Source organism: Bombina bombina, chromosome 1 (assembly GCF_027579735.1).
Source record: "Bombina bombina isolate aBomBom1 chromosome 1, aBomBom1.pri, whole genome shotgun sequence".
NCBI classification, from domain to species: domain Eukaryota; kingdom Metazoa; phylum Chordata; class Amphibia; order Anura; family Bombinatoridae; genus Bombina; species Bombina bombina.
Window position 1 is genome coordinate 530623482 of NC_069499.1, and position 24280 is coordinate 530647761.

The window sequence follows — 24280 nt, forward strand, 5'->3', positions numbered from 1 at the left end:
GCTAAGTAGATAACCCCTCTTAGAGATTAATAAATATTGTGTAGCAGGCTATCATCCAGCATTGTGATATACAGCTCACACCGAACATAAGCAAATCTAACTGCTAAAAAAAACATTAATGATCACACAGCAATTGTCAGGTTAAGCAAGCCATTTAATAGGCTAAGTAAATTACCTTACAACAGTGCGAGAATTTTGATTTGGCAGCTAGTTTGCTCCTAACCCATCATATAGCTACAAGAGATAATTCACATGGAGATGTGTTTTTAATTTTTTGTGTAGGCAGCAGATGACCGTGAAATCGAGCTGTCAGTTTTAGAATGTAATAATAAAAGGTAAATTTTAATATTTTTCCATAAAACTGTGGAGTTCCTACTAATTAGAATCCAATTGTGACAATCAGTGCATAAAAGCATACTTTTCTAGGATTAGGCTCATATAATTGTGAGCTTAGTCTACCCTTGTAAGTTGTTCATTTTTTATGCTTACGCACTGCTCCTAAAATGAGACCTAAGTAAGTAAACCTCTAGTTTAACAAGGTCCATAAGGAGAATCCTACTATTTACATTTAACCACAGTTAACAATTTGTCTAACTTTGGGGTAAAGGGTTTCTCCATTTTTTCTAATCTTTGTATGAGATTCTGCTAGTTGAAAGGATGGAGCCTGAACCAGAATGTTGTACAGATAGGGCGCCACTGCAATTTCCCGAGAACGAATCACCGCCAATAGAGCTCCCAGGACCTTTGAGAAAATTCTGGGAGCTGTGGCAAGGCCAAAGGACAGCGCTACACATTGAAAATGTTTGTCTAGATAGGCAAACCTCAAATATTTGTGATGATCCCTGTGAATGGGAACGTGTAGGTACGCATCCTCCAGGTCTATGATTGTCATGAATTGACCCTTTTGAACCAGGGGCAGTATGGAGCAGATAGTCTCCATCTTGAAATACGGTACTCTGAGGAACTTGTTTAGTAACTTTAGATCTAGAATGGAAAAGTTCTGAGAGTCTGAAAGTTACCTCTTTTTTGGGAACCACAAACAGGTTTGAGTAAAACCCGAGACCCTGTACCTGACTTGGAACAGGCACTATCACTCCCAAAAGGGAAAGGTCCTGTGCACACTTTAAGAACGCCTCTTTTTATCTGGTCTACAGATAATCTTAAGAGGTGGAACTTGCCTCTGGGAGGAAAGGTCTTGAACTCTAACTTGTACGCCCAAGCCTGCGTGAACTGAGAGAGTCTGCGCCCCACTTGATCCAATCCCGGATCGGGGGCAGCCCCTTCATGCTGACTTGTATTCAGCTGAGGGTTTGTTAGATTGCTTCCCCTTGTTCCAAGACTGACCTGGCTTCCAAGAGGGCTTGGATTGCTCCTGCTTGGCAGATGCAGCGGAAGACTTACCTCTGACGTTATGAAAAGAACGAAAATTATTTTGACGTCCCTTTGACTTAAGAGTTATAAAAATAAACTTCCTCAGCACCTCTACACCTCATTATGCTGAGGTGCCTACCTGCTCCTAACGACTCAAATTGACAAACGGAGCCTGTTGTAACCGATTTCTGCACTCCGTTGAAAGGATGAGATGCGACAGAGGCAGAAGTTAACAGAACGGCAGGGAACTGATACACTTCCTCCTCCCCTCAACAAAACGGCACCAAGATGAAAAACGGCGTGGATCGAGTCTAAGACACTTCCCCTTAATGGCGTCACGTCAGGAGTAGACGTCAAGGAAACTAAACCAGCCGCAAGAAAGCCGTTACTAAACTAACGGTCTCTGCAAGACACTACTGTAAAAATAAGAAGCTCACTCTGCGGTTTCTGCAAGGAACGACTGCATAAGCAGTGCACTCTGAGCCACCAATACAGGAAAATAAATACTCTATTTCCCTTTTACCACCTCCTTGCACTAGAGGCAAAGAGAATGACTGGGGTTTGTGGGAAGGGAAGTGATACTTAACAGCTTTGCTGTGATGCTCTTTGCCTCCTCCTGCTGGCCAGGAGTGATATTCCCAACAGTAATTGATGATCCCGTGGACTCACTGTGTCATTAGAAATATATATATATATATATATATATATATATATATATAAAAGTTTGTTAGTGGTATATGCACTCTCACCAACAGACCGCAACTTGCCAGGGTGCTATAGCCAGGTATTTAGAAAATGAGGAGATGAAAGCACTCACTGGACTATGGACAGCAGTATCAAATAAAATATCCTTTATTGTGACGTTTCGGGACCAACAGCGTCAGAAGAAGGGACGCTGTTGGTCCCGAAACGTCACAATAAAGGATATTTTATTTGATACTGCTGTCCATAGTCCAGTGAGTGCTTTCATCTCCTCATATATATATATATATATATATATATATATATATATATATATATATATATATATATATATATATATATATATATATATATACACACACACATACACACTCTCATACATATATATATATATATATATATGTATATATGTGTATATATATATATATATATATATATATATATATATATATATATATATATATATATATACATACACACACACACTCTCATACATACATATATATATGCATGTATGTGTGTGTGTGTATATATATATATATATATATATATATATATATATATATATATATATACACACAGACATACATATATATATACACATACATACATACACATACACACACACATATATATATACACACAAAGTCCATAGGAGACCCAGCACTCTCTCAGTGGTACAACCTCCAGGGTGCACTTAAAATAAATATATATATATATATATATATATATATATATAATAACTCATTGTGTAGTTCATTAACAAATCTAGACAGGCCCAGAGGCTTGTTTTTCCACAGAAAACCTCTGAATTACATTGTTTCCAATGCAGCAAATGATTCTGGGTAAGATATGCAAATTAAGTACACAATGACATTGTTTTTAAACTCACCTTTTATCTCCCCCTAATTTAAAATGTTGTTGTATTCTGCCCGGAATCAACTTCACCCAGCAGCGATTCTAACCTTCTCCCAGCTGATGAGTGGCAAGAACCACGAAACAGTCTGTCCTGGGATGGTTATTTATCACTGCACTAACCCTAGCTAAGTTTATAAGCTGTGTGAACAGCGATACTTTGACGTAAAGGGAACCTGCTGAAAAGCAGACTGAAGTAAAAAGGTGTGTCATTGTGTACTTAATTTGCATATCATACCCAGAATCCTTTGCTGCATTGGAAACAATGTAATTTAGAGGTTTTCTGTGGGAAAACAAAACTCTGGGTCTGTCTAGATTTGTTAATGAACTACACAATGAGTTATTTTTTCTATATTTTGTGCGTAGTGGAGGATTTTAAACTCACCTTTTATCTCCCCCTAATTTAAAATGTTGTTATATATAGTTATATCTCAATAAAAAGCCGTTTATATACACTGTACATCAGTTACTATGGTCAACTTACCTCCAGTTTCTGTGCCCTTTCATTACTTAGGGGTTCCAAAAGAAAACTAAGGTTATTATCATCTGCTAGGGAGCGAAGGTCAAAATAGTATTTGGCATAAACACTGGCAGGAACATTAATGTTGAATTGAAGCAGCTCAAGGAAGTGTCTTTCCATTTCATTCCTGAAAGCATACAAATATAAATTGATAATGTAACAGCAGTATTTAAAGGACACCAAAACTTAAGACCAATAAACTTGACATTTCAAGAATGCATAAAATGTTTAATTATTGCAAGTGAAACATTTTTGCTATGTACATTCATTTATTTTGCAGCCTTTTGCTGTAAAATACATTTAAAATGTGTACTTGTTTAAGTTTCACCCAGGGAGGATTGGGTTAATACTTTTGGGTAATGTGAGCTTTTGTTTAATTTCCCCTCACTCCCTAAGCTTCTGTGGTGATGGATTATCAGTTTTGCATCAACAATCATGACAGGAAAAGTATTCTTTGCAATAGTAATTCAAGGGACAGTTTACTCCAAAAAACATAATTTATGTAAGAACTTACCTGATAAATTCATTTCTTTCATATTAGCAAGAGTCCATGAGCTAGTGACGTATGGGATATACATTCCTACCAGGAGGGGCAACGTTTCCCAAACCTCAAAATGCCTATAAATACACCCCTCACCACACCCACAAATCAGTTTAACGAATAGCCAAGAAGTGGGGTGATAAGAAAAAAGTACGAAAGCATAAAAAACAAGGAATTGGAATAATTGTGCTTTATACAAAAAAATCATAACCACCACAAAAAAGGGTGGGCCTCATGGACTCTTGCTAATATGAAAGAAATGAATTTATCAGGTAAGTTCTTACATAAATTATGTTTTCTTTCATGTAATTAGCAAGAGTCCATGAGCTAGTGACGTATGGGATAATGACTACCCAAGATGTGGATCTTCCACGCAAGAGTCACTAGAGAGGGAGGGATAAAATAAAGACAGCCAATTCCGCTGAAAAATAATCCACACCCAAAATAAAGTTTAAATCTTATAATGAAGAAAACTGAAATTATAAGCAGAAGAATCAAACTGAAACAGCTGCCTGAAGTATTTTTCTACCAGAAACTGCTTCAGAAGAAGAATACACATCAAAATGGTAGAATTTAGTAAAAGTATGCAAAGAAGACCAAGTTGCTGCTTTGCAAATCTGATCAATCGAAGCTTCATTCCTAAACGCCCAGGAAGTAGAAACTGACGTAGTAGAATGAGCTGTAATCCTTTGAGGCGGAGATTTACCCGACTCGACATAAGCATGATGAATTAAAGATTTCAACCAAGATGCCAAAGAAATGATATGTTGTATGAAAGCTTCCTGTTGGGAGGAGCTGGCGTGTGAAGGCGCCGCTCTGTGCGCAGGTGTGTGTGGCGCAGTGATACAACGCTACCGACCGGTGCTTGCCTTGCCGTTGCTAGCGGAGACTGCTATCCTAGCGGAGTGGGATCCCTGAGCCCGGACGTGGAGCTGGCACCGTGGAAGTCACCGTAAGGCCGAATTTGCTCTGTCGGCTAGAGCCTCCTTCTTGCTTGGTCCCGGTCCTGGTTGCCGGCGGATCCAAGAGCAGAATCTACAGGAATCACCCTGCTAGCCACCAGCGCGCGCAAGGAGTGCATAATTCGCTGGTGGTAGAAGTAAAAGAAAGGTGTCAATGCTGAAACTGCTGTCTTGAAGTTCCGTCTACTTCCTGGAGGTGTCCGGTGTGACAAAAGGTGTACGTCTTAGGAGAGCAGCAATCAGGCCCAGGAGTATACGATAGCGGAGGTCCTAACCGCAAGTATTTACTGTATTGGCTAAACATCGCCTAAAAAGTCACCTGAAATGCTTGTATGACTCTGAACCTGCTTATATTTAATAGCCTGACTTTCATGTGGTGCCTGTATCTGGGGCCTCAGCTTTCTCCCTTATCCCGCCAAACACGTTTTCAGCAGTGCTAAAAGTACAGGCGCTTGGACATACTTAAAAAATTTGCAAGTAGAGGTTTAAGCTGTTACCTCTAAGTTGTATTGCCATTTGAGAATACCCAAACTTAAAGGAGAAGTATTACTACTATGTATCTAAAGTCACCTGAAATGCTTGTATGACTCTGAACCTGCTTATATTTAATAGCCTGACTTCCATGTGGTGCCTGTATCTGGGGCCTCAGCTTTTTCTCTTACCCCGCCAAACACGTTTTCAGCAGTACTAATAGTACAGGCGCTTGGACATACTTAAAAAATTTGCAAGTAGAGGTTTAAGCTGTTACCTCCAAGCTGTATTGCCATTTGAGAATATCCAAGCTTAAAGGAGAAGTATTACTACTATGTATCTCGCTTGGCGTGCCAAGGAATAAGACTAACACCTTAAATACTAGGAACGTTTTACCTGCTAGAAACCTTGCAACAAAAGGAAAAGACTCCTGATTAGGAGAAACTAATTCTATCTGTTTAATTAAATGTGTTGCCTTTCAGTATATGGTTTGCTGTTGTCAGTTACAAGCATTGCATAGATTATAAATATCAGAGTGCTGGCAATTAACTGGTGCAGGAAGGCTATAGAAAACTGTAACTAATTATGGTAGTTGGTTAAACGCAAAAGAAAGTATCCCCTAAAGATTGTAAGGGATCCTAAGATATGCTTATGTTTGCAATAATGGGATAATTACTTTGTTACTTTGTTAACATATAATTTACTGACCTCGGTTCCCTTCAAAGTGTGTATCTGTCTACCCCATACTGCAGTGTCAAGCTAGTATTCTCAGTAACAACACGTGAGGAACTGGAAAAAAAAAAAAAAATCTTCTCTTCTTTTCCCTTTATATTTTCTTGTTGCTACACTGTGGTAATAGAACTTAAGCAGAATTTAGATAGCAGCAAATTGGAAAGGAACAAGGGCTGAATCACTTGAGCACGTTTGTTTTTTCTTTTTACTTTTTTTCACTTCTTTTTCCTTTTCTGTTTTTTTTTTCTGTTTGTTTTTCTCTTCTTCCTTTTTTTTTTTTTTTTTTTCTTTCCCTCTAAGTTCTCCCCCACACCACTATATCACATGGAAAGATTTGTATCACACTCTAAGGCAAATTCCCCGATAATGCCACCTAAACACAAAGAAAAAAAAAACACTAGACAAAATGACACTAGCATCTCACAGGATGCTTCACATAACACAGTTTTAAACCCTGACTCACCCAATCTACTCAGCCAAATAGCTGGAATTATTAATCCACAGTTTGATTCATTAAAGATAGAGATAACCACATTAACCAATGAGGTAAGGCAGTTTCACACTAGGCTTGAAGAAGCAGAAAACAGGATCTCAGATTTGGAAGACAGGGTTAATAATCAAGACCATCTTACTATATCACACCAAAATAAGTTAGACGAGTTACAGACTAAAGTCGAGGAGATAGAGGATCGCGCTCGCCGTAATAATTTTAGGATAATTGGGTTACCAGAATCTGATAAGTATCAAGATCTAATTGCTTTTGCCTCTACTATGCTTCCTGAGATACTAAATTGCCCAAACAACAGCCCAATTAGAATTGAGCGTGCGCACAGAGTAGGGCCTACACGCTTGAGTAAAGATGGAAACTCGAGACCAAGAGCTGTGATAGTTAAAGTAGCGTATTTTCAAGATAAGGTTAATCTTTTCAGATGTTATAGAAAGAAATACCCACTGACAATAGACCAACACAAGATTCTTTTATTTTCAGATTTTTCTATAGAAACTTTAGGTAAACGCAAGGAAATGTCCCCATTTTGTTCAAAACTCATACAGGCTAATTATAATGCCAGACTGCTGTACCCAGCAAAAATTGCAGTGATGTTAAATGGTGAAGTCAAGACACTAAAAGACCCTAAGGAAGCTCAATGTTTTTTAACAGAAAATAAGATTACCTAATGTATGGTCTTAGTATAATTATGCTTAAGAGATATTGTATTTAAAATGTTTTGCTTTGACTGTGTTTGGTCCTCTTTTAATTTTTTTATTCTTTTTGTGCCTATCTTTTTTCTGGGAGTTGTCTGGCGCGGGGGGGGGGGGGGGGGGCAGATCAGCCTTATTTTTTTTTTTTTTTTTTTTTTTTTTTTTTCTCCTTGCCCTGTTTATGGTCTTGGAGGGATGCTATGTGGCTCCTTTGTATAACATATGCCAGGCTCTGATATAAAAATCCTGTCATGGAATGTGGGAGGGATAACCTCCCCCAGTAAAAGAAAATCCATTATTAGACAGGCTGGGAAATTAAAACCCGATATTCTTTGCTTACAAGAGACCCATCTTAAAGCCCCAGAACTAGCTAAATTAAAAATTCAATGGGTAGGCGAAGTTATTGCTACTCCATGCGCCCAGAGAAAGAGAGGGGTTGCAATTTTAATCAATAAAAATCTGAGTTATAAGGTTGTCCATGATGAGAAAGATAGTGACGGCAGATTTCAAATAATCAAAATAGAAACTAATAATTCAGCTCTTATTTTATGTAATGTATATGGTCCCAATTCTACTGATTGGGAATTCTGGGATAACCTGCGTGGAAAACTTTTTAAATTTTCCAATGAAAATATAATTGTGGCGGGGGATTTCAATATGGTTCCAGATTCTAAGCTTGATAGATTTGATAAAGGACAGCAAGGTAACAAAACTTGTGAAAATAGATTGCTGCGAAATTTTTGTAACTCTCTGGATCTCAAAGATATCTGGCGTCTACAAAACCCGGATTTGAGAATGTTTACCTGTGAGTCGAAAAGTCACAAAACATTTTCGAGAATCGATCTGTTCTTGGTTTCAGACAAAATATGTGGACTAAATATAGTAGCAGACATTGCAGACATAGTCATCTCGGACCATGCCATCTTAACATTGATTATTAAATCTAATCTTAAGAAGGAACCAAATAAGTTTTCCAAATTTTTTTTTCCTAAATATTGGGTCCATAATATTAAATTTAAGAACTGGTTACAGTCCAAATGGACGGAGTTTTACAGTTTTAATAAAGCATATATAAATAAAACAGAGATCTTTTGGGAGACTGCCAAATGTTTTTTTAGAGGGGAAATAAAGGCGTACATGTGTAAATGGAAGCGTAAGAATAAGCAGAGGGAGTATCAATTAGCTAATGCTCTTAAGAATAGCTTTAGGACATATATTTCAGCAGTTAGTGATCAAAATTGGGATAAGTACATTAAGGCCAAAGCAGAGAGAGATTTATTCTTAAAGCAACAAACAGTAAATATAGAACTGAGGCAGAAAGCATTATATGGGGGTTTTTCAGGACACTCAGCGAAGTATCTTGCACGTCTTACTAAGAAAAATTCAAATAATAGGATAATGGCAGTCCAACTTAACAAGCAAAGATTCACTAACAACTCTGACATTAAAAAAGTTTTCCATCAGTTTTATCAAAACCTATATGCAGAAAGGGAGGTCCACTTCGAAAATAAAGAAATATTCTGGCAGAACATCAAAACCCCAAAACTAACTCTGGAGCAAATAAATAATATTAATCAACCCATTTCCATGGATGAAATTAATGCAAGTATTAAAAACTCTAAGCTAAGCAAAGCGCCAGGGCCCGATTTTCTTCCCTCTGAATTTTATAAAATGCTCCAAGAGCAAGTAAGTCCAATTTTGTTTAAGTTGTTTAATGAGTATTACCAGAATGGAAAAGATTGCTCCAGTAACTTTGCAGCTTCAAATATAGCTCTGATCCTGAAAAAAGATAAAGATGCTGAAAATCCCTCTTCTTATCGCCCCATCTCTCTACTTAATGTAGATTATAAACTAATAACATCTATCTTAGCGAAGAGATTACAAAAATATCTTGATTCTCTAATTCATACTGACCAAGTGGGATTTATGACAGGCCGTAGCTCAATGAAGAGCATGCGGAAAGTTACAATCTTGCTGGACTGGTACCGAAATAAAACCCACTCAAAAAAAATCCACTCAAGAAACGATGCAGCAATCCTTACAGTCGATGCCGAGAAGGCATTCGACTCGATCACCTGGGACCACTTATTTACTTCTCTGACAAAATTTGGTCTTACAGGACAATTCCAACAATTCATTCTTAATATTTATAGGAATCCTTTCTCGTCTCTAATTATTAATGATGAACTGTCGGATAGATTCAAGCTAAACAGAGGCACTAGACAAGGGTGCCCGCTATCGCCCCTCCTCTTTAACCTCTCTCTGGAACCCCTAGCGATTCTGCTAAGACAGGAACTTAAAGGGATATGTCTGGGGAAGAATAGTATGACTCTCCTTCTATATGCAGATGACCTGCTTATCTTTCTTAATAATACAACACAGAGTATACCTCAACTAATAAGCATTATAGACATTTACAGCTCCATTTCAGGGTATAAGATAAATACCTCTAAATCAGAGTTATTATGGATCGCGAAGACCCCATATAGTATAAGAAGCCATCCCTTCAAAGAAGTTAAAAATATAAAATATTTAGGTATCGTTCTTAGTGCAGACCCTGCATGCTGGTATGCACTAAACTTCCCTGATTTCTTTGAATATGGGAAAAAAAAACTAGAACAGTGTATGAAATTACCCTTATCTCTCTCTGCACGAGTGGCTCTAATTAAAACTGTTTTATTCCCTAAACTACTATACCTGTTACAAAATCTCCCCCTCTTATTATCTCGGAAAGATCTAAATGCGTTTAACCGGGTTTGTTCTGTCTTTATATGGCAAGGCAAACGACCACGACTATCCATGCAGAAACTGGCCATGCGCAAAAGTATGGCTGGAATGGCATTTCCAAATATTCAATATTACAACTGGGTATCTTTGTTTAAGTACGCAGTAGATTGGATCACCCAAAAAGAATATTTGACTTCATTAGAAATAGAATCGGATCTGGTTTCGCCATTCACATTAAATGCGATCTTACACTGTTGCCCAACTAAATTACCAGCTAATATCTGTAATATGATAACTTTTGGCAATATTATTCGCGCCTGGCACAGAACATGTTTACAGATTAATGTAATACCATACGTATCCAACTATTTAACGATCACAGGAAATCCAGAATTCATTGTAGGACTGGGTCGATCCATCTTTTCAAAATGGAAGAATCAAGGATTAATATATCTTGTCCAATTAATTGATATCTCAACTGGCCATATTAAACCCTTCTGCCAGATTACTAGAGAGTTTGGAATCACCCAATCTGAATTTTTCGCATACCTCCAACTTAGACATTTCCTTCAGACGATTAAAACTAAATATAACCCAGATTGGGAATTAGGTAATTTAGCAGATAATATTAAAGCTTACGCAAAAGGTAATTTCGCAATTACTAATTTCTACGATACCCTTATTTGTCACGTGGGTTACCAAGCTATGAACGCAATATCCAATAAATGGAGTAGCCTGCTCCCTGGGGTGTCTATGGAAAATATTCAAGCAAGCTTTTTACTGGCAAAAAAAACGAAAACTTCTAATGCCTGCAAAGAATCACATTTTAAATTGATTAATATGATCTACATTACCCCAAAAAAACTGGCAGGATGGTACACAACCAGTAATTTATGTCCCAAATGTAGCTCAGATAGCGCAGATTTACTCCACTGCTTCTGGTGGTGCCCAAAGATAAGACAGTTTTGGTCCAAAATCAATTTTTGGCTTAATAAATTTATGGATACACCGATATTATTAAAGCTCCAACAGATTGTTGTCTTGGTAAAGCCAGGAGAAAAGTATAGGAATACTCACTTAATTAATACTGTTATTATGATCGGGCGGATATTAATATTGGAAAAATGGAAAGCTTCGGTAGCTCCCAGTATGACTGAGTTTTCCAAGCGTATAGAAACACAAATAATAATAGACCAATATAATATCCAGATCTGGAACGAAAAACAGATAGAATCTTTTTTTGCCAAGTGGACCAGGGTTATCCAAATAATGTCAACGGGAGTTCAAAAACAAATGGTTTTTCCATTTAAGCAATCTATTTTCTTTCAACTAAACATCCTTAATGGTAACTTTCCCACTAGCTGGGCGAACTAGCTAGATGGATTAGATCTCCCCCGCTATAACTATAACTATATCTATAATTATAATACCAATAATAAAGCTTTTTTTCCTTTTTTTTTTTTTTTTTTTTTTTTTTTTTTCCCATGCCACCCCCGGCGCCAGCCCTCCACATACAAACCCTGAAAGTTTTCTTATATGAAACAAAGGAAGTTTTTTGTTTAAGTGCACCAAAGAAATGTATATCGGTTCTAAGTTAGGTTGGAATCGAAAGAAGGAGAACTAATGTAAATATTCTTGAATTTTAATTTTGAACCGTACTCTTGATTGATGTACAACTGTTTTTTTTTTTTTTTTTTCTGTCTTTGTAAATTGTATGGTTTCTTTTTTCCTGTTGTTATGTTATCAAGAGAAAAGAAAAAAGCTTTAATAAAAAGAAAATTAAAAAAAAAAAAAAAAAAAAAAAAAAAAGATGCCAAAGAAATGGCAGAGGCCTTCTGACCTTTCCTAGAACCGGAAAAGATAACAAATAGACTAGAAGTCTTTCGGAAATTCTTAGTAGCTTCAACATAATATTTCAAAGCTCTAACTACATCCAAAGAATGCAATGATCTCTCCTTAGAATTCTTAGGATTAGGACATAATGAAGGAACCACAATTTCTCTACTAATGTTGTTAGAATTCACAACCTTAGATAAAAATTTAAAAGAAGTTCGCAACACCGCCTTATCCTGATGGAAAATCAGAAAAGGAGATTCACAAGAAAGAGCAGATAATTCAGAAACTCTTCTAGCAGAAGAGATGGCCAAAAGAAAACAAAACTTTCCAAGAAAGTAATTTAATGTCCAGTGAATCCATAGGTTCAAACGGAAGAGCTTGAAGAGCCCCCAGAACCAAATTCAAACTCCAAGGAGGAGAAATTGACTTAACAGGTTTTATACGAACCAAAGCTTGTACAAAACAATTAATATCAGGAAGAATAGTAATCCTTCTGTGAAAAAGAACAGAAAGAGCAGAGATTTGTCCTTTCAAGGAACTTGCAGACAAACCTTTATCCAAACCATCCTGAAGAAACTGAAAAATTCTCGAAATTCTAAAAGAATGCCAGGAAAAATGATGAGAAAGACACCAAGAAATGTAAGTCTTCCAGACTCGATAATATATCTTCCTAGATACAGATCTACGAGCCTGTAACATAGTATTAATCACAGAGTCAGAGAAACCTCTTTGACTAAGAATCAAGCGTTCAATCTCCATACCTTTAAATTTAAGGATTTGAGATCCTGATGGTAAAAAAGGACCTTGTGACAGAAGGACTGGTCTTAACGGAAGAGTCCACGGTTGGCAAGAAGCCATGCGGACAAGATCCGTATACCAAAACCTGTGAGACCATGCTGGAGCCACCAGCAGAAAAAACGAGCATTCCTTCAGAATCTTGGAGATTACTCTTGGAAGAAGAACTAGAGGCGGAAAGATATAGGCAGGATGATACTTCCAAGGAAGTGACAATGCATCCACTGCTTCCGCCTGAGGATCCCTGGATCTGGACAGATACCTGGGAAGTTTCTTGTTTAGATGAGAAGCCATCAGATCTATTTCTGGAAGTCCCCACATTTGAACAATCTGAAGAAACACCTCTGGGTGAAGAGACCATTCGCCCGGATGTAACGTTTGGCGACTGAGATAATCCGCTTTCCAATTGTCAATACCTGGGATATGAACCGCAGAGATTAGACAGGAGCTGGATTCTGCCCATACCAGTATTCGAGATACTTCTTTCATAGCCAGAGGACTGTGAGTCCCTCCTTGATGATTGACATATGCCACAGTTGTGACATTGTCTGTCTGAAAACAAATGAACGATTCTCTCTTTAGAAGAGGCCATGACTGAAGAGCTTCTGAAAATTGCACGGAGTTCCAAAATATTGATTGGTAATCTCACCTCCTGAGATTTCCCAAACCCCTTGTGCTGTCAGAAACCCCCATACAGCTCCCCAACCTGTCAGACTTGCACCTGTTGAGATCACAGTCCAGGTTGGAAGAAAAAAAGAAGCCCCCTGAACTAAACGATGGTGGACTGTACCACGTCAGAGGGTGTCGAACAATCAGTTTTAAAGATATTAAATGAGATATCTTTGTATAAACCCGGCACCACTGGTTCAGCATACAGAGCTGAAGAGGTTGCATGTGAAAATGAGCAAAGGGGAACACGTCCAATGCAGCAGTCATAAGAACCTATGCATAAGGCTATCGAAGGGAATGATTGAGACTGAAGGTTTCGATAAGCTGAAACCAATTTCAGACGTCTCCTGACCAACAGAGACAGAGTCATGGACACTGAATCTATCCGGAAATCTAAAAAAGGTTACTCTTGTCTGAGGAATCAACAAACTGATTGGTTAATTGATCCTCCAACCATATTCTTGAAGAAACAACACTCATAAAAAGCTGGAAAGGATCTTTCCATTGAAAATGAGCAAAGGGAATTGAATCCAATGCTGTTAAAACTTCTATGCATATATAGCAACTGAAGGAAATAATAGAGACTAAAGGTACCGACAGACGGAACCCAATACAAATTGTCCCTTGTCTGATAGAGACAAAGATAGTGACATAAACCATCTGGAAACCTTAAAAAAAAAAAAAAAAAAGGTGACCCTTGCGTGAGGAATTAAGAGCTTTTGAAAAAAGATCCTCTAACTATGTCCTGAAGAGCAAGTGAAACATGAGAATTCGCATCCTCAGCAAATAATCTGAATGAAAACAGAAAAATGAAGAATACGCATTTATTGTATCTAAAGAAAACAAATAATGCTATCAATGACCACAAAAAGGCAAAATAGTTTGAATAAAACTCCAAAACTCAGTTCCTAGAAAAGGAACTGGAATAAAAACCCCAGAAGATTCCAGGTCTGAGCAGCGCTTGAACCCCATGGGTACCCAGCCATGCCTCAACAGTATCCAAAATATATAGGACAGAAACACACTGAAAGAAAGTGTTAGCCTTACTGGAATAAAATCAAAGAAATTTGGACAAAATAGAACCAAATAAATTTCAAAGAAGTCTTAATCTGCCCCTTACCAGCCAAGCTGGAATACGGCATGTGCATCGCAACATTAGGGAGCTAATTTCGAACCCCAATTAAAAACATGTTACTTGGGAAAGAACTCAGGATTCGTTCCTTAATAAGAACAACCAAACTAGTATAAGCTTAAAGTTTTAGTCTTAGAACTCAATCTTGAAGCCCATAGTAACAGTTTAAGAATTGAATCCAATTATAATTGATTATCTTAGAACAAAAGAAATATGGATTTTTTTTTATTTTTTTTTTAAAACACAGAATTCTTCTAGCTAAAATAGCTAAAGACATAGATTAACCCTCATTTGCGAATATATTCAATAAAATGAAGACACAAATGAAATCATTAGCATGATAGTCCAGTTTAAAGGACCAGTCAAAACAGAGGACTTGCAAAATGCAAAACAACAAGACAAATGCAACGGCACCTAGTCTAGTAAATGTTGTCCCTTAACAATGCTAAAATAAATCATGATCTGATACTTGCTCTTAAAGTAAACAGAAAAAATGAAGCAATTGCAATATCACAGGACCAAGAAAAGTACCTGAAACTAAATAATTTTTTCCAAAAATAAGATACAACTATATAAAGGAAAATAAATACTATTTTGCTATAAAAACAATAGCATAATTAGTAGGAGTAGAGATAGCTCCAATAAATTGGAGAACCCTCCAAATTGAATTTAACTGCTGACAAAGAATATAGTTTAAAAATAAAAGACCATTCTCAGCCTATTCCATTCCCTAGTATGGGGAATTGGAAAGAAAACCTCTGAAATCACAGAAGAAAAAATAAAAAGGCAGAAATAGTGTCTTAAAGAACTAGTTACCTTAATATCCAAAATAATCAACACCTCTTCAACAAAGAACAAATGTACTTTAATAATAAAAAAATTATATAAAAAAGTAGATTTGTTAGTGTCAATATCTGATGAAGAGAATTTCTGAAAGGGAAAAAAACATCATCAGAAAAGGATAAATCAGTATGTTGTTGGTCATTTGAAACTTCAATAATTAAAAAAGAAGTGAAAAAGACCTAAAAATCGTATTAGAAGGCACGAAGTCAGACATGGCCTTAATCAGAAAAAATATTTCTTATAAATCTTCTAAACATTTCTTGCACTTAAGAATGGAAATGTATAAAGCATAAATACTAATGGAATCTGCATGTAAAAGTATATCATAATAACTTATTACAAACCATAGCTAGAGATAAACATTTATAACATTTAAAGTAAATGAACTTAGCTTTGGTAGAACTGAAACTCAGTTAAGCATTTTTCCAGAAGTGGCTTCTGACTCAGGGACAAACTGAGACATCTTGCAATATGTAATAGAAAAAACAACATATAAAACAAAATTGATCAAATTCCTTAAATGACAGTTTCAGGAATGGGAACAAGCTTCTAGCAACCAGAAGCAATAAATAATGAGACTTAAATAATGTGGAGACAATAGTGACGCCCATATTTTTTAGCGCCAAAAAAAGACGCCCACATTATTTGGCGCCTAAATGCTTTTGGCGCAAAAAATGACGCCACATCCGGAACGCCGACACTTTTGGCGCAAAAAAAAATAAAAAAAATGACGCAACTTCCGGCGACACGTATGACGCCGGAAACAGAAAAAAATATTTTGCCCCAAAAAAGTCAGCGCCAAGAATGACGCAATAAAATGAAGCATTTTCAGCCCCCGCGAGCCTAATAGCCCACAGGGAAAAAGTCAAATTTTAAGGTAAGAAAAAAATTGATTAATTCATATGCATTATCCCAAATATGAAACTGACTGTCTGAAATAAGGAATGTTGAACATCCTGAGTCAAGGCAAATAAATGTTTGAACACATATATTTAGAACTTTATATAAAAAGTGCCCAACCATAGCTTAGAGTGTCACAGAAAATAAGACTTACTTACCCCAGGACACTCATCTACAAGTAGTAGAAATCCAAACCAGTACTGAAACGAGAATCAGTAGAGGTAATGGTATATATAAGAGTATATCGTCGATCTGAAAAGGGAGGTAAGAGATGAATCTCTACAACCGATAACAGAGAACCTATGAAATAGACCCCGTAGAAGGAGATCATTGAATTCAAATAGGCAATACTCTCCTCACATCCCTCTGACATTCACTGCACGCTGAGAGGAAAACCGGGCTCCAACCTGCTGCGGAGCGCATATCAACGTAGAATCTAGCACAAACTTACTTCACCACCTCCATAGGAGGCAAAGTTTGTAAAACTGATTTGTGGGTGTGGTGAGGGGTGTATTTATAGGCATTTTGAGGTTTGGGAAACTTTGCGCCTCCTGGTAGGAATGTATATCCCATACGTCACTAGCTCATGGACTCTTGCTAATTACATGAAAGAAATGTCTTTTCTTTAATTTGTTCCCAATGATCTACTTTACCTGCTGGAGTGTATTAAATTGTCCACAAGTATTTCCATTGCCCTTATATTGGCATTTTAAATAGTTTATTTAGCCTGTGGTATCCCCACCCATCCTGAAAGTTGTGGCCTCAAAGCCAAGCTGTATTAACACAGCCAGTAGGTTAAATTACACTCCCAGTGGGTTATAGAAGAGATAAGGTAATAAAATCTTTATTTTCCGTTTGTTCTCTCCAAGTATTGGTGATTGGTTTACGGACAGATATAAGATAAAGAAGCAGGTATATGAACATAATGTATTAAAGTAATGAGATCTGATTATACCTACAAGCTCAACCCATTTTATTAGGTTGTGACCTCAAAACACAAAATCTGAATCTGTCTGAGGTAACACATTTCCTGAATCTGAAAGCTCTCCCTCAGACAGCAATTCCCCAACCCCCAAATCAGAACACTGAGGGTACATCAGAAATGGCCAATAAAGCATCAGAGGGCTCAGCATTTACCTTAATACCGGACCTACTGTGCTTACCCTGTAAACCTGGCAGTTTAGATAATACCTCTATAAGGGTAGTAGACATAACTGCAGCCATATCTTGCTGAGTAAAAGATTTAGACGCACTAGAAGTACTTGGCCTCGCTTGAGTGGGCGTTAATGGTTGTGACACTTGGGGAGAATTGGATGGCATAACCTGATTTTCTTCAGACTGAGAATCATCCTTAGACATACTTTTATCACCTAAAATATGTTCTTTGCAATGTAAGGCCCTTTCAGTACATGAGGGACACAATGTAAGTGGGGGTTCCACAATGGCTTCTAAACACATAGAGCATTGACTTTCCTCAATGTCGGACATGTTGAACAGGCTAGTAATAACCACAAAAAGTCTTGAAAACACTTTATTTTTCACTTTACCTCTTCCTATTACTAGTATAGGCAAAGAGAATGAATGGGGGTGGAGAGAAGGGAGGAGCTATATATACAGCTCTGCTGTGGTGCTCTTTGCCACTTCCTGTTAGCAGGAGGATAATATCCCACAAGTAAGGATGAATCTGTGGACTCGTCGTATCTAGTAGAAGAAATGATCAACTTCCTTATATGGCAGTTTCAGGATTGGGGAAAAAATACAAACAGCCTAGCCCTCTGATAGAGAGAAAAAAGGCAAGAGGCATATAGGAATGGGGTCTTAAATAATGAAAATATTTGGAGCCAAATATGAAGCACAACAAACAGAAAAACATAATTTATGCTTACCTGATAAATTTATTTCTCTTGTAGTGTATCCAGTCCACGGATCATCCATTACTTGTGGGATATTCTCCTTCCCAACAGGAAGTTGCAAGAGGATCACCCACAGCAGAGCTGCTATATAGCTACTCCCCTAACTGTCATATCCAGTCATTCGACCGAAAACAAACAGAGAAAGGAGAAACCATAGGGTGCAGTGGTGACTGTAGTTTAATTAAAATTTAGACCTGCCTTAAAAGGACAGGGCGGGCCGTGGACTGGATACACTACAAGAGAAATAAATTTATCAGGTAAGCATAAATTATGTTTTCTCTTGTTAAGTGTATCCAGTCCACGGATCATCCATTACTTGTGGGATACCACGGATGATGGGAGGGACAAGGCAGGATTAAGCGGAAGGAACCACTGCCTGAAGAACCTTTCTCCCAAACACAGCCTCCGAAGAAGCAAAAGTATCAAATTTGTAAAATTTTGAAAAAGTGTGAAGCAAAGACCAAGTCGCAGCCTTGCAAATCTGTTCAACAGAGGCCTCATTGTTGAAGGCCCAGGTGGAAGCCACAGCTCTAGTAGAATGAGCTGTAATCCTTTCAGGGGGCTGCTGTCCAGCAGTCTCATAGGCTAGGCTTATTACGCTCCGAAGCCAAAAGGAAAGAGGTTGTCAAAGCTTTTTGAGCTCTCCTCTTTCCAGAGTAAACGACAAACAGGAAAGATGTTTGATGAAAATCCTTAGTAGCTTGTAAGTAAAACTTCAAGGCACGGACTACGTCCAGATTATGTAAAAGACGTTCCTTCTTTGAAGAAGGATTAGGGCACAACGATGGAACAACAATCTCTTGATTGATATTCTTGTTAGAAACCACCTTAGGTAAAAACCCAGGTTTGGTACGCAGAACTACCTTATCTGCATGAAAAATCAGATAGGGAGAATCACATTGTAAGGCAGATAGCTCAGAGACTCTCCGAGCCGAGGAAATAGCCATCAAAAACAGAACTTTCCAAGATAAAAGTTTAATATCAATGGAATGAAGGGGTTCAAACAGAACTCCTTGAAGAACCTTAAGAACCAAGTTTAAGCTCCACGGGGGAGCAACAGGTTTAAACACAGGCTTAAATCTAACCAAAGCCTGGCAAAATGCCTGGACGTCTGGAACCTCTGCCAGACGCTTGTGCAAAAGAATAGACAGAGCAGAAATCTGTCCCTTTAAGGAACTAGCTGATAATCCTTTGTCCAAGCCCTCTTGGAGAAAAGACAATATTCTAGGAATCCTAACTTTACTCCATGAGTAAGTCTTGGATTCACACCAATAAAGATATTTACTCCATATCTTGTGGTAGATTTTCCTGGTAACATGCTTTCGTGCCTGTATTAAAGTATCAATGACTGACTCGGAGAAGCCACGCTTTGATAGAATCAAGCGTCCAATCTCCATGCAGTCAGTCTCAGAGAAATTAGATTTGGATGATTGAAAGGACCTTGTATCAGAAGGTCCTGTCTTAGAGGCAGAGTCCATGGTGGAAAGGATGACATGTCCACTAGGTCTGCATACCAAGTCCTGCGTGGCCACGCAGGTGCTATCAGAATCACCGATGCTCTCTCCTGTTTGATTTTGGCAATCAGTCGAGGGAGCAGAGGAAACGGTGGAAACACATAAGCCAGGTTGAAGAACCAACGTCGCTTCTGGGTCCCTAGACCTGGATCCGTAACAAGGAAGCTTGGCGTTCTGGCGAGACGCCATGAGATCCAACTCTGGTTTGCCCCAACGATGAATCAACTGAGCAAACACCTCCGGATGGAGTTCCCACTCCCCCGGATGGAAAGTCTGACGACTTAGAAAATCCGCCTCCCAGTTCTCCACGCCTGGGATATGGATTGCTGACAGGTGGCAAGAGTGGTACTCTGCCCAGCGAATTATTTTTGAGACTTCTAACATCGCTAGGGAACACCTGGTTCCCCCTTGATGGTTGATGTAAGCCACAGTCGTGATGTTGTCCGACTGAAATCTGATGAACCTCATTGCTAACTGAGGCCAAGCCAGAAGAGCATTGAATATCGCTCTTAACTCCAGAATATTTATTGGAAGGAGTTTCTCCTCCCGAGTCCACGATCCCTGTGCCTTCAGGGAATTCCAGACTGCACCCCAACCTAGAAGGCAGGCATCTGTTGTTACAATTGTCCAATCTGGCCTGTGAAAGGTCATACCCTTGGACAGGTGTACCCGAAACAACCACCAGAGAAGAGAATCTCTGGTCTCTTGATCCAGATTTAGCAGAGGGGACAAATCTGTGTAATCCCCATTCCACTGACCCAGCATGCATAATTGCAGCGGTCTGAGATGAAGGCGCGCAATAGGCACTATGTCCATTGCCGCTACCATTAAGCCGATTACCTCCATACACTGAGCTACCGAAGGGCGCGGAATGGAGTGAAGAACACGGCAAGCATTTAGAAGGAGACTCTTGTAAATGGGGATAGACAACTCTTTTCCTCGTTCACTTTCCACCCGTGCGACCTCAGAAATGCCAGAACTATCTCTGTATGAGACTTGGCAACTTGAAAGCTTGACGCCTGTATCAGGATGTCGTCTAGATATGGAGCCACCGCTATGCCTCGCGGTCTTAGAACCGCCAGAAGTGAGCCCAGAACCTTTGTAAAGATTCTCGGGGCTGTAGCCAACCCGAAGGGAAGAGCTACAAATTGGTAATGCCTGTCTAGAAAGGAAAACCTTAGAAACCGATGATGATCTTTGTGAATCGGTATGTGAAGGTAGGCATCCTTTAAGTCCACTGTGGTCATGTACTGACCTTCTTGGATCATGGGTAGGATGGTCCGAATAGTTTCCATTTTGAAAGATGGAACTCTGAGGAATTTGTTTAAGATCTTTAGATCCAAGATTGGTCTGAAGGTTCCCTCTTTTTTGGGAACCACAAACAGATTTGAATAAAAACCCTGTCCTTGTTCCGTCCGCGGAACTGGATGGATCACTCCCATAACTAGGTGGTCTTGCACACAGCGTAGGAATGCCTCTTTCTTTATCTGGTTTGCAGATAGCCTTGAAAGATGAAATCTCCCTTGTGGAGGGGAAGCTTTGAAGTCCAGAAGATATCCCTGAGATATGATCTCCAACGCCCAGGGATCCTGAACATCTCTTGCCCACGCCTGGGCGAAGAGAGAAAGTCTGCCTCCTACTAGATCCGTCGCCGGATAGGGGGCCGTTCCTTCATGCTGTCTTTGAGGCAGCAGCAGGCTTTCTGGCCTGCTTGCCTTTGTTCCAGGACTGGTTAGGTTTCCAGGCCTGGTTAGGTTTCCAGGCCTGCTTAGATTGAGCAAAAGTTCCCTCTTGTTTTGAAGCAGAGGAAGTTGATGCTGCACCTGCCTTGAAATTTCGAAAGGCACGAAAAACATAATTTATGTAAGAACTTACCTGATAAATTAATTTCTTTCATATTAGCAAGAGTCCATGAGCTAGTGACGTATGGGATATACATTCCTACCAGGAGGGGCAAAGTTTCCCAAACCTCAAAATGCCTATAAATACACCCCTCACCACACCCACAAATCAGTTTAACGAATAGCCAAGAAGTGCGGTGATAAGAAAAAAGTGCGAAGCATAAATATAAGGAATTGGAATAATTGTGCTGTATATAAAAAAATCATAACCACCACAAAAAAAAGGGTGGGCCTCATGGACTCTTGCTAATATGAAAGAAATGAATTTATCAGGTAAGTTCTTACATAAATTATGTTTTCTTTCATGTAATTAGCAAGAGTCCATGAGCTAGTGACGTATGGGATAATGACTACCCAAGATGTGGATCTTCCACGCAAGAGTCACTAGAGAGGGAGGGATAAAATAAAGACAGCCAATTCTGCTGAAAAAAATCCACACCCAAAAATAAAGTTTAAATCTTATAAAGAAAAAAACTGAAACAGCTGCCTGAAGTACTTTTCTACCAAAGACAGCTTCAGAAGAAGAAAACACATCAAAATGGTAGAATTTAGTAGAAGTATGCAAAGTTGCTGCTTTGCAAATCTGATCAACTGAAGCTTCATTCCTAAACGCCCAGGAAGTAGAAATTGACCTAGTAGAATGAGCTGTAATCCTTTGAGGTGGAGTTTTACCCGACTCGACATAAGAATGATGAATTAAAGATTTCAACCAAGATGCCAAAGAAATGGCAGAGGCCTTCTGACCTTTCCTAGAACCGGAAAAGATAACAAATAGACTAGAAGTCTTTCGGAAATTCTTAGTAGCTTCAACATAATATTTCAAAGAATGCAATGATTTCTCCTTAGAATTAGGACATAATGAAGGAACCACAATTTCTCTACTAATGTTGTTGGAATTCACAACCTTAGGTAAAAATTTAAAAGAAGTTCGCAACACCGCCTTATCCTGGTGAAAAATCAGAAAAGGAGACTCACAAGAAAGAGCAGATAATTCAGAAACTCTTCTGGCAGAAGAGATGGCCCAAAGGAACAAAACTTTCCAAGAAAGTAATTTAATGTCCAATGAATGCATAGGTTCAAACGGAGGAGCTTGAAGAGCCCTCAGAACCAAATTCAAACTCCAAGGAGTAGAAATTGACTTAATGACAGGTTTAATACGAACCAAAGCTTGTACAAAACAATGAATATCAGGAAGATTAGCAATCTTTCTGTGAAAAAGAACAGAAAGAGCAGAGATTTGTCCTTTCAAGGAACTTGCAGACAAACCTTTATCAAAACCATCCTGAAGAAACTGTAAAATTCTCGGAATTCTAAAAGAATGCCAGGAAAAATGATGAGAAAGACACCAAGAATATAAGTCTTCCAGACTCTATAATATATCTCCCTAGATACAGATTTACGAGCCTGTAACATAGTATTAATCACAGAGTCAGAGAAACCTCTTTGACTAAGAATCAAGCGTTCAATCTCCATACCTTTAAATTTAAGGATTTGAGATCCTGATGGAAAAAAAAGGACCTTGCGACAGAAGGTCTGGCCTTAACGGAAGAGTCCACGGTTGGCAAGAGCCATCCGGACAAGATCCGGATACCAAAAACTGTGAGGCCATGCTGGAGCTACCAGCAGAACAAACGAGCATTCCTTCAGAATTTTGGAGATTACTCTTCGAAGAAGAACTAGAGGCGGAAAGATATAGGCAGGATGATACTTCCAAGGAAGTGACAAAGCATCCACTGCTACCGCTTGAGGATCCCTGGATCTTGGACAGATACCTGGGAAGTTTCTTGTTTAGATGAGAGGCCATCAAATCTATTTCTGGAAGTCCCCACATTTGAACAATCTGAAGAAATACCTCTGGGTGAAGAGACCATTCACCCGGATGTAACGTTTGGCGACTGAGATAATCCGCTTCCCAATTGTCTATACCTGGGATAAGAACCGCAGAAACTAGACAGGAGCTGGATTCCGCCCATACCAGAATTCGAGATACTTCTTTCATAGCCAGAGGACTGTGAGTCCCTCCTTGATGATTGATGTATGCCACAGTTGTGACATTGTCTGTCTGAAAACAAATGAACGATTCTCTCTTTAGAAGAGGCCAAGACAGAAGAGCTCTGAAAATTGCACGGAGTTCCAAAATATTGATCGGTAATCTCACCTCCTGAGATTCCCAAACCCCTTGTGCTGTCAGAGACCCCCACACAGCTCCCCAACCTGTAAGGCTTGCATCTGTTGAAATTACAGTCCAGGTCGGAAGAACAAAAGAAGCCCCCTGCCAGAATCCTCAATTTCTAATGCAATTAGGACTTCTTTAAGTAAAGAACGAATAAATTCCATTTTAAATAAATATGAAGATTTATCAGCATCAACCTCTGAGACAGAATCCTCTGAACCAGAAGAACCATTATCAGTTCATTTAAAAATTCATCTGAAAAATGAGAAGTTTTAAAAGACTTTTTACGTTTACTAGAAGGAGGAATAACAGACATAGCCTTCTTAATGGATTTAGAAACAAAATCTCTTATGTTATCAGGAACACTCTGAGTATTAGATGTTGACAAAACAGCAACAGGTAATGTAACAGTACTAAAGGAAATATTATCTGCATTAACAAGTTTGTCATGACAAACAGTACA

The 24280-nt window shown here is 38.6% G+C and overlaps 1 protein-coding gene across 1 annotated transcript in view; it reads right to left on the reverse strand.

Moving 5' to 3' along the window:
* CCNYL1 (cyclin Y like 1) overlaps positions 1 to 24280 on the reverse strand; it is a 201419-nt gene that overhangs the window by 14281 nt on the left and 162858 nt on the right. Inside the window, exon 9 of the mRNA XM_053698631.1 lies at positions 3473 to 3635. Within this exon, the coding sequence (XP_053554606.1) occupies positions 3473 to 3635 (163 nt within the window). The remainder of the gene's footprint in view (positions 1 to 3472; positions 3636 to 24280) is intronic.